This window comes from Mastigoproctus giganteus, chromosome 1 (genome assembly GCF_048544385.1).
Source record: "Mastigoproctus giganteus isolate SK-2022 chromosome 1, ASM4854438v1, whole genome shotgun sequence".
In the NCBI taxonomy this organism is placed as follows: Eukaryota; Metazoa; Arthropoda; class Arachnida; order Uropygi; family Thelyphonidae; genus Mastigoproctus; species Mastigoproctus giganteus.
In genome coordinates, this window is record NC_143575.1 from 3364225 (window position 1) to 3376663 (window position 12439).

The 12439-nt window shown below is 36.9% G+C and overlaps 1 protein-coding gene across 3 annotated transcripts in view; it reads left to right on the forward strand.

The window, feature by feature from the left end:
* The window catches only part of Chd1 (chromodomain-helicase-DNA-binding protein 1), a 606282-nt gene that overhangs the window by 147994 nt on the left and 445849 nt on the right, over positions 1-12439 (forward strand). For all 3 annotated transcript variants that reach the window (XM_090371234.1, XM_090371253.1, XM_090371245.1), the window contains exon 5: positions 4373-4425. In XM_090371234.1, coding sequence (XP_090227360.1) covers positions 4373-4425 — 53 coding nt within the window. The remainder of the gene's footprint in view (positions 1-4372; positions 4426-12439) is intronic.

Sequence of the window (12439 nt, forward strand, 5' to 3'; positions counted from 1 at the left end):
GGATTTTAGGAAAGCTTTTGATACTATTGCACATGGAAGACTACTGTACAAATTAGAGCAGTATGGCATTAAGGGAAAGTTGCTACAGTGGATAAAAGGATAGTTGAGTGGGAGAAGACAGAGAGTGGTAATCAATGGACACTGCTCTTCATGGACTAATGTTTTAGTGGAGTCCCCAGGGTTTGATGTTGGCCCTGCTGTTGTTTTGTATTTATCAATGATATTGATGAAGGGGGATATTCACCCCCTTATCCCTGCTAGAAAAATTCCTCTATATAATTGACAAGACACCATGAGCTACTCTTGGAGCCTGTCTGGACTGCTCAGAAAACTTCATGTCAGACTACACAATTACCCCCAGGTCCTTTTCATTCTCTACTACCCTGAGAGTAGTACCACCCAGTTGATACGTTTCTCAGGGGTAACTCCTGAACAACTCATGCTACCCACATGCAGTACTTTACATTTGTCAATGTTAAACTTCAGTTGCCACCTCTCATCTCATATACTCAACTTTTCCAGATCCTGTTCCAGTATCATATTATCATTACTGTTATTAACAACGCTGCCAACCTTTGCATTTTCTGCAAATATAGACCTTAACCTTGATATACCTTCATCAATATCATTGATAAATACCAAAAACAACAAAATGGGCCCAACACCGAACCCTGGGGACTTCACTAATAACATTAGTCCATGAAGAGCAGTGTCCATTGATAACCACTCTCTGTCTTCTCCCACTTACCCATCCTTTTATCCAATTTAGCAACTTGTCCTTAATGCCGTACTGCTCCAATTTGTGCAGTCATCTTCCATGTGCAACAGTATCAAAAGCTTTCCTAAAATCGAAGTATATGATATCAAAATTATTTTTTGCATCCAGTTCCTTTGTGACCACATCATAGTATCCAATCAAATATATCAGACAAGACTTCCCCTTAACAAATCTATGCTGGTTTGAACTATAACTGCAGTCTTGTCTAGATGATCCTGCATTGCTTCCTTACCCAGTGACTCCATTATTTTCCCTGGATCAGAAGTTACACTAACAGGTCTGTAATTACTCGTGTCACCCTTTGTGAATTGAGGACACATCTGCATATCTCCAGTCCATGGGGACCTCCCCTGAGTCTAAGGAAGCTTTTATAATTATGGTTAAGGGTTTGCTTATTCCCTTTGCTGCTTCCTTTAATATAACTGAATAGATCCCATCCACCCCAGGTGCCTTTCTTATGTTCTATTTCAACAATTTCTCTTCCACTTCACTCTCAGTTATTACAAAATCATTTAGCTCCCTGCCAGAGTTTGATAAGCTTCTGACCTCCATTTCCCTACAGACCTCTCATGTGCAAATGTAAATGAGAAATACTTGTTCAGTTTGTCAGCTACCTCAGCAGGTTCGTCAGTAATTGAACAGTCAATGTTAAGTGGACCAATCTGATTCATTCCCTTCCTTCTTGCTAGTGTTTACATAAGTAAAGAAGTCTTTACTGTTTTTCTTTGCATTGTTTGTCAAAAATTTCTAGTAATCTTGCTTTGCTTGCCTAACATATTTGTGACTTGATTACAGATAATCTTATATCTACCATCGGCATCTGTGTCTTGTGATAATTTATATGCATTCTATGCATTTTCTTCTCTGCCATGAGTCTTATTAGGTCCTATGACATACATTTAAGCCTAAACCTTGGACAGTATTTCTTAGTTGACACCAATTTTAGGTATTTAAACACTTGTTTTATGTAACTTTTCAGTGAGATATTTGTGCCTGGTATGATTCACACATCATTTTGATATTAGGTGGAATTTTGAGAGACATACTATCATTTCTTCCTCAATCATTTGTAGTCTTTCCTTCTTGTTAGTTTTTATATGGGAAGCACAGAAAAAAATCACATAGGGGAGATAAGGATGTACCTTTTTTATAATGACATAAATATATAAATTAAAAAAAAAAAAAAAAAAGTTTAAGTATCGTAAACCCAAATTACTTGGCACCCCTAGAATGTTGTTGCAGCTCCATAGGATGCCATAGCACCCCGTTTGAAACCCACTGCAATAGGATAATCAACTCTTTGTTCCTGCTGGAAATATTCCTGTATATCATTAATAGAACTTCCATGATTTATGTTAACATCATGTCTGCCCAGAGAACATAGTGTTTTTCATTCTCCACTACCCTGATTTTGTAACATCAAAATGTATGTTATTCTGGGATTATTTATACCCAAAAGCAGTACCCCACTATCATTGTTAACTGAATTGCTATTTTTTTTAGCAAATCTGCCTAATTTATTCAGATCTGTAGTAGAAGTTGCAGCATATACTGATAACTGTCAATCACCCTACCCACATTTGTATGATCATGAAATTTAGACATTAACTTGGTATGCCTATATCAAGTATCATTAATAGATATTAAAAACAGTAAGGGATGAACCCTGAGAGGCCCACTAATAATAGTTATCCACGAAGAGCAGTTGCTGTTAATGGTCACTGTCTTCTGTCACTCAACCATCCATTTAATTGTAGCAGTAACTTGACATAGCGCCACACTGCTCCAATTCATATAGCATTTATTCATGTGGAACAGTACAAACACTTTATTGAAATCTTAGTGTATGTGTCAAAATTAATTTTTGTATCTAGTACCTTTGTTACTGTATCATAGTACCCAATCAGATTAGACAGACAAGACTCCTCTTAAAAAATTCATGCTGTGATATTTCATATATATCGCATTCCTGTTGAGATAATCTTGCATTATTTCTTTTTCCATTGATTCCATTTCCCAACATAGAACTCAGACCTAGTGGTCTACAATTAATCACTTCACATTTTGGTTATATTCCCCTCCTTGTAAATAGGAGAGAGATTTACCAATTCCAGTCTGTAGGGCATTCTCCAACACCAAGAGTACTCATAATTATGGCTAAAGTTTTGCCTACCTCTTTTGTTGCTTCCTTTAATATATTGCATTCCATCAGCCTCAGTACTGTATTTATGTTAATTTTAGCTTCAAAAATTTCTCTCCCAGCTTCCTTTCAGTTAACACAAACTCATTTAATTCTCAGTTACAGTTTGGAGTACTTCTGGTATTTCTGCACTTAAAAGCTGTATGTGTGAACGTAAAGGTAAAGTATTCATTAATTTAGTTAGCAACCTGTATAGGATCATCACTAGTTATGCTTTTTATATCCAGTGGGCCAATGTGGCTAATTCTTTTCTGTCTAGTGTTAACCTTTAGAAGCAAATATTTCTTTGCCACCATTTTTTTGCATTCTGAGCCAAAGGCTTCTGAAAATTCTGCTTTATCATGTCTCTTGGTAATTTTTAAACATCTTGTGCATATTCTTTCCTTGATGTTGGTCTCATCATTTCATCCTGACATCCATTTTGGTCTATGCTGTGAACAATATTTCTTATTTGATATAACACTTAATAACTACAATCACTTATCTGAATGGCGCCTCCGTAGCCAGGTGGGCAGAGCAGCAGTGCGTAGCACATGCTTCTTGATTAGACCGGAGTTCGTTCGAGCCCGTGAGCCACCAAATAAGGAGGATGCGGAAAGGTCAGGGAATGACCACCGCATATCCCCGGAGCAATATGGCCTTAGTTGCTAATGCTCCAAACAACAACAAAACAAACAAACTTATCTGAATACCTTCCATTTGTATTTTTTGAAAGCAAAATCCCTACCCTTTACTCTTGACATTAGTTATGTATTTAAATGAATCCTGTAACAGTACACTTATGGTCAATATCACCTGCAGGTTCCCTTTTTCTTTTTTGATCAAGTGACAAGTTTGAAATGCTTGGCATTTTTAAGTGGAACTGTTCATTATTTGTCTGGCCCTTTATTGATTATATTATTGAAATGTATTTGTTGATTCTATTATTGTAACCCTTCTTCCAGAAAATGCATCATTTTCTGGAAGATGGGTTAACATATTGGTTTGGTAATTTGTAAATGAAATAAATGTATAATTTTACTTTTATCACCATATTTGTTAATGTTTTATTTATTTATTATTATTTTTTTTAATATATTTCTGTGTAAATTTTCACTTTATAAACGATTGTGCCTCTATTTTATTATTAAAGAACAAAATAAATAAATAAATGTATTATATTGTAGCTAATAACAAAAAAAATTTCCCCTAGGGAAGAAAATAGTTTACTTTTTTCATGCCTCTGTTACATACATTGTTTGCAGAAATCTTATTAGATAGTATGAATCAGAGCTGTAAAGCTCTGAGGTAAACTTCTCTTGTTATTTTACAAATACAAGCAGAAAACTTATGCAAATTTGTGTTTAAAAAATACTTGTATAACAGATATAACTTAGTTTCATTTCCTATTAAAGGAATCAGATGGTAGTGACAGCAGGAGGAGTACAAGAAGAAGTCGCCATAAAGAGTTAGTATTAATATTTTCATTTCCAGTGGACATTCAGTTTTATGTAAAGTATTGGACTGTTCTGTCCAATTTTATGTTTAGCAGTGTGCAGAATTTCAGTAGCTTAATATACAGAACAAAACAAACTGTGTTTCTGTAAGTTGTCCTTGATTTGCAATGCTTTGGTTTTTCCACTCTTACAGGGTTACTTGTAGGTTTAATGCTGCTGCTAAACACTAAAGAAGACAGATCAGCCGTGTATTTCATGCAATCGTATCTAGGCCATTTTGCATTAGCAGTATTATAATTTCAGAAATGACATTTATTTTTAACTATGTAACATGTTTATGCCAAATTTTTTCCTCTTAGAATAAGGAGAGTATTTTAAAAACTGAAAATTAGGACATACTTGCCAAACTGGTAATGTGACACAGACACTGCTTAGTTTGTTCATCAATTGAATGTGTGTCTTTCACAGATGACACTTTTGACTTGCATTGTTGTTGTAATTTAAAAATTTCTATTTATTGGGAAAAGGTGGTTGATTCAGTAAACATTATTTTATTAGGATTTTTTCTTTAATTAATTTTTTTAACTTGGAAAGTTATCAATATGATATAAAACTGTACATTACAGATATATAAGATGTCTTTTAATCCTAATAGTGTCAATAATTTATTTTCTATTATGCAGTCAATTTGGCCAATATCTAATCTTATTGAAGTTAAAAAAGGGCACCACTTATAGAATGAGTATGCATCATAAAATTTTCATGCAAATTTTAAATAAAATAGCACTGTTATATATAAAAAAATTGAACTATTTTCCATCAGAGCATTTGGACATCTCACTCAAAAATGCAGTAATCCCATTTTTAATGAGGCAGTTGGTCATCCTGTTCAGAAGGATTAAAAACACCAATAAATTCTCATATCCTCTTCAAATATATGCCACTCTTGGTATATATCTGATCACAAATTGAAGAATGTGTAATGTTTTAATTTTAGGATATTTTGCTAAATGAGACTTAAAATTACATTTTTATGTATGCTGTATAATACATATATGTATACATATATATATATATATATATATATATATGCTTAGTTGGCTTTGCTTTAGCAACACCCCTCTGGACTGGTCTTTCTGATGCTGGCAAAGGCTCAAAGTCAGGAAAGTCTGATATAAGATGGAATTTGCACAAGTGGCTATCAGTTTTTGAGTGTTTGCAGGAACAATGGGTCAGCATTAAGATCTTTCCAGCTTCAAACATGGAATGATTGGGGCAAGACTTGCAGGTGCCAGTATCTTTATTGGTTAATTGCTTCTGTTCTATGGTGTAACGTCTTCTGTGACTGGATCAACAGCAGTCAAACAACCAGCCAAAAGTCATACTTGGGACAGCCACGTGTCCAATGCCCATGGTGAGTTTCTTATCTTGTAAAACAGCAGTGATGTAGCACAGTGACCCAGCTAGCCAACCAGTATAATGTAGGAATAGCATGACCAATGTCCACTTGGACTATGCACCAGGCATTAGCTTGTATAGGCTGTGGCAGTCGATGGCCCTCATGGATACCTATGCTCACTGTGAGAAACAAGAAACTGCACCTTGCATGGGCACATGCAAGATGCAGTTTCATCAGACCAGGCACATTAATAGCAACGTTGGACCATTGATATGCCTGGTCTGATGAATCCTGTTTCTGACTCTATCATACTGATGAGCCTATCTGCATTTGGTGAAAGAACATGAGACCACGGTACCTGGATGGAATTTTGGTGTTTTTTGCATGCTGTAGTTGGTGGTATTATGGTTTGGGGACTGTTTTCACGACATGACCTGGGTCCTCTAATCACTGTTAAACAGGGGTTAATGGGAATGCTTGCCTTCCTTGCCTTTTTATATATTACCTGGTCTTGGTGCATTATAGCCTTAGTTGCTAATGCCCAATAAAATCCAAACCAAACCTTCCTTGCCTTCCGACCAAGCATTCCCCTTCATGATGACAGTGTATCCAGATAACTCCGGCATCTATCAGCATGAAAACATGTCATGCCACAATGCATGGCTGAATGCTAACTGGTTTCAGGAACACAATAATGAATTCTCTGTCCTCCCAGGGCTGTTCAACTCACCCGATCTCAATCCAGTTGAGCATGTTTGGGATATATTGAAAAGGACTGATGCTATAACCATCCACTTGACATTGTGTAGGCATTACTGGACATGTTCATTACATGGGTAACATTATCACAGGCAACCTCGTGCAACCCCTTGTGGAGTCCGTACCAAGACATGTATGGGTTGTATTATGGGAAAAAGGTAGCCTCCTGAGGTATTGATACATTTTTAAATCTTTTGAATATCTTAGGATATTAAATGTCTTTATTTTTCTAATATAAAGTATCGTTTTTGAATACTGCTGATTTTAATTTTTGCATTTTTCTAAATTCGCATTAAATAGGGTTCTCCTCCTCCTTTTTAATTATTTATGACCAAAACGGGATGATGTCTAGTACAGGCAGTTGCTCAGTACACTGCATTCTTTAATTAAGCAGTGGATAATGAGATTGAACTTTCCTATAGGACAATATCATAACTGGAGAATAAATGGACAGTATCGTAAATATCATCAATACACTATTTTTTTCCAAAATAATTATACCTTAAATATTTCTCTATTTAAATCACAAAATGTCTTAAATTAATTCATAATAAAGATTAAAAACAAATATCATTGGTATAACACATAAGTATGTGTATTGCCCTGTGTCTTAGGGAAATATGCTTGCTAGTTTGTTTGTATGCCACATTGTCAAAAATTTTTACTGTATATGCCATCCAGCTTTTAATTCAGCAAAGTGTAAGGTATTGCATCTGCGGAATGGTAACCCCAAAATAACTTATACACTTGGCGGAGGTGAATTAAAGCCGGTAGTGGAGGAAAGGGACTTGGGTATTACGATATGGTCAAATATGAAGTTCTCCGAGCATTGTAGATTGGTTGCAAGGAAGGCCCATGGTATCGAACAAATGCTAGAAAGATAAGGATGTCATAATCCCTATATGTAAGGGTATTAGTATTAGTATTAGTAACGGCCGCATGGTGCAAGAAAGCCTATGGCTTATGCTGCACCAGCCAAAAAAAAAAAAAAAAAAATCCGAACAAAACAACGATAAAAACAAAAAAAAAATAATAATAATAAATAAATAAAATAAATAACTAAATAATAATAATTAATAAATAAAAAAAAAATAAATAAAAAGGAAATTAAACCTATCATCCTATGCGCTTCCCTTACCCGAAAGTACTATCCAGATGACCTTTGAATTTCTCCAAACTGTCGGCCTCTACCACCCATGAAGGCAACTTATTCCAGTAATTTATAACTCGCTGGCTAAAATAAAACTTCCTGCAGTCCAATCTAATCATTTCCCCCCGTAACTTGAATTTATGTCCCCTAGTTCTAGCATCATTTATAATCTTGAAAATTTTGTCCTCATTCATTTTACTGATGCCTCTCAGAGCCTTAAACACCTCAATCAAATCTCCTCTAAGGTGTCTAGTTTCCAAACTCTGCAACCCACATATTCGAAGTCTTTCTTCATAAGGACGCCCTTTTGCCGATCTCACCAGTCGAGTTACCCTTCTTTGCACCCTTTCAAGAAGCTCGATGTCTTTCTTTAGGTGCGGTCTCCATACTTGAACACAGTATTCCAAGTGTGGTCTAACATAAGCCTTATATAATGGGATTATCACGTCCCTATCTCTACTTGCAAAAGTTCGATAGATCATCGATAGGACACCATGGGCCTTCCTTGCAACCTGTTTACAATGCTCAGAGAATTTCATGTCTGACCGTATCGTAACACCCATGTCCCTTTCCTCCAGTACTGGGTTTAGTTGAACTCCACCAAGTGAATAAGTTTTTTTGGGATTACTGTTTCCCAGGAGTAATACCTTACACTTCATTGGATTAAAGCACAGCTGCCATTTTTCTGACCATTCTTGAAGTCTATCTAGGTCTCTCTGAAGAAGCTCAGCTTGACAGTGGTCATTAACTACTCTATCAGTTTTAACATCATCTGCAAATTTAGACATCACGCCCTCTATCCCTTCATCAATGTCGTTTATGAAAATTAAAAACAACAGTGGTCCTAATACTGATCCTTGGGGAGCCCCACTTCTTACATCAACCCAATCTGAGGAATAGCCATTTATGACAACCCTCTGCCTCCTGCCCTGAAGCCATCCTTCTATCTGTCTAAGGATAGAAGTGATTCCCAGTGATTCCAACCTGTTCCAGCTTATAAAGCAACCGCTCATGTGGGACTGAGTCAAAAGCTTTGCTGAAATCTAAATAAACAATGTCGAAATTATTCCCTAAATCCAGCTCGTGAGTGACCCTTTCGAAATAGCGAACCAGATTTGTTAAACATGATTTTCCCTTTACAAAACCATGCTGAGTATCCTTGAGATTTCAATTCGATCCAAATGATCCTGAATTCCACCCTTGATCATTGCCTCCATGATTTTCCCTACTACTGAAGTCAGACTGACAGGTCGATAATTTCCCACTTCACTTTTAGAGCCACCCTTATGTATGGGAGATACATTTGCACTTTTCCAATCCAAGGGAATCTCCCCAGAGTCTAGTGATGCTGGCATAATTAGCCCCAATGGTTCAACGCACTCGCTTGCCGCCTTTCTTAAGATTATAGGGTATATTCCATCAACTCCAGTAGCCTTACTGGTCTGTAGGCTCGAAAGTTTTTTCATTAAATAATCTTGCGAAATTTCAATATCATTAATTACATATTTTTTAACTTCGCTCCCACAATTTCCCATTGCCACAAAAGGCTTTTCATTTGTAAATATCGATGCAAAATAACTGTTGAGTTCGTCTGCAACGGCAGCTAGTGTATTTATTACTATCCCCTTTCCCTTACGTAAAGGTCCGATCTGGTTTGTCCTACTTTTCTTGGCATTTATATGTGTGAAGAATTCTTTATCCCCCCCTCTTTTCTCTGTTTGCTAGTGATTTCTCATAAACTGCCTTTGCCTGTCGAACCTTTTCTTTGGCTCTATTACACATCACCTTGTAGCTGTTATAGGCTTCAGTACTTTTTATTGCTCTGTAACCTTTCCATGCCACCTTTTTCTGCTCAAGTAATGCGGCGACTTCTCTATTCCTCCAACTTGGAACCCTTCTCGTGGAGTTTTTTTTTAATGGTATATACGCATTCAAGGCATCTGTGATTAATGTTTTAAAAGCGTACCACAGTTCAATTGTATTCATTCTCTGCGCGATATCTACCCAGTTAATAGAGGCCATGTAGTACCTTAAGGCATCGTAATTTCCTTTTCTGAAATTAAAACCCATTCCTTTGCCTTTTACTTCTGCTACCTCTCTCGTCATCATCCACCGTAGAACTCCGTGATCACTTCCTGCTACTGGTTCCTCTACTGTCAGCCCTGTTATGTCATCTGATTCATGTGTGATGATGAGGTCTAGGATATTCTTTTCTCTAGTACTTTCCCTGACATGTTGATACAAATAACAGTCATCTAGTTGATTTAAAAATTTTGTTCCCCATGTCGAGTTTCCTTCCCATTTACTCCAATCAATTAGAGGCAAATTGAAATCACCCATAATAAGGCATTGATGCTTACTTGCCCATTCCATTTGCATGTAGAGGCTTTTGTCATAATCTTCACAATCACCTGGTCTGTAGATTACTCCTACTCGCATTATACCTTTGTTTCCAACTATCTCACACCATACAGACTCTATACTAGCATGTGAAATGTCTGAATCCGGGAAAGCTATCGTCACACTCAGGCTGCTTCTGATAAGAAGCATTACCCCACCACCCCTCCTATCTAACCTATCCTTCCTAAATATATTATACAAGCCGTACTGAAACTCATCACCCCCAATTTCCGGGTGGCACCACATCTCTGTAAGCCCTATTATGTCCGCGTTACTTGTTTTAACGAGCAGTTCGAATTCGCTCATTTTATTGACGACACTTCTAACGTTACTGTATAAACAATTAAGATTTACTGTTCTTGTATATTTAACAACCCTAACACAACCCTTGAAGTTTTTTAGGCTCTCTTCCCTGATATTAGCTACCCGCTCACGTGAAACGTTTTTGCCCCCAGAACATCTAGATAATACGTCCAGTTGGGGTAACAGATAAGAACTCTAAGGTATGTGCAAGAGTTACATTGACCAATATTATCAGATAAACGCATGTCAGTATTGCCCACACCCCCCCTAACTAGCAGTTTCCCTGAACCTTTAAGGTATCCTCAATAATACCGGCAAAACTTTTGCACCACCTTTGTTTAAGTGTATCCTGTCTCTACAAAACAAATTCCTTCTACCTACAAGTGTGGGCCATGCTGATAGAAATTTACCCCCTAAAGCCTTGCAGATTCCTTCAAGTCTTGAGTTAATCCACAAGGCTCTTAACATATAATCCCTCCTATCGTGTCTGGGCAGAATTGCAGACACATAGACATTATGGCCTAGCTCGCGACATTTCCTCAGCATGGTCCTGTATTTTTCCAACAAATCGTCAGATTGTGTACGTTTAATGTCATTTGTCCCCACATGAATTATAATATTTTCTTTACCCCCTTTAAAATCTGACAATCTGTTGGTGACATCATCAATAGTTGCTCCCAGCAGACATACCCTGGTTCTGCTCCACCTATCTTTATTACAAAAAATATTCCCCATTTCCCTGACAATGGAGTCTCTTAATAAAACAATGTCCTTTTTAACCAGAGTAGTTTGCACTTGGTTTTTCTGTTTTGAGGCTCGAATCGGGTGTGCATCACTTGGTAGATTGCTGGAGTCCCTGACGAGCTCCCAGATGCATTATTTTCGAGGGCAAGCACTCGTTTTTTCAGTGACTCAAATTGTTCCATCAGTGTACCAAATTGTAATTTAAGATCGGTGCACTCCTTACATCGATCACAAAGAAAAGAATCCCCAGGTGAGGTAGGATTAGTCACCAGGTCGACCTTGGAAAACATTCCACAGGTTCCACAACGGATTAAATCATGACTCACCCGTAAATCGCCATCTGCTATTTCCGTGTGAGTCACGATACCCTGTGACGTGTTTAAGGCAGATCTCGTAACTACCATTATAAAATTAAATAAATATCAATGAAAGTAACTTTAAAAAATTATATCTATAATATTATTAAAATCAAACAGTTACAGGAAAACCTATAACAAAATAATCCAACAATATCTAAATAAATCAAATATTTAAAAGCACTATCCAAAAGTAAACCACTTAACTGAGGAGCCCTGTCTAAGTGCATCCGCTCACCTCGAATGCCAACGATTGAACACAGTATTCCAAGTATTGTTAGACAACACTTGGAATACTGTGTTCAAATATAAAGACTGCACCTAAAGAAAGACACTGTGCTTCTTGAAAGGGTCCAAAGTTGGGTAACTCGCCTGTGAGATTGGCAAAAGGGTATACATACGAGAGAAGACTTTGAATATGTGGGTTGCAGAGCTTCGAAACTAGGCACTTTAGAGGAGACTTGATTGAAGTATTTAAGGCTCTGAGAAGCATAAGAAAAATGAATGAGGACGAAATTTTTGCCGTTATAAATGATTCTAGAACAAGGGGCCATAATTTCAAGTTACGAGGGAGATGTTTAGACTGGATTGCAGGAAGTTTTATTTTAGCCAGTGAGTTATAAATTATTGAAATAAGTTACCTACATGGGTGGTACAGGCTGACAGTTTGGGCAAATTCAAAGGTCAGCTGGATAATTGCCTACGGGAGGAGGGAAACGTATAGGTTGCCTTTTTCTCTTATTAATTATTATTATTTTTTAAAAATTTTCTTCTTCTTATTATTATTTTATTTTTATTCTTATTACAGTAAACCTCCGCTATTTCCGGGAGTTACTTTCCTGAGAAATTTTACGAATACCAAAAACGCGAATACTGAGTTATGCCTCCCATAGTAATAAAAGGGTTCTGTTCCA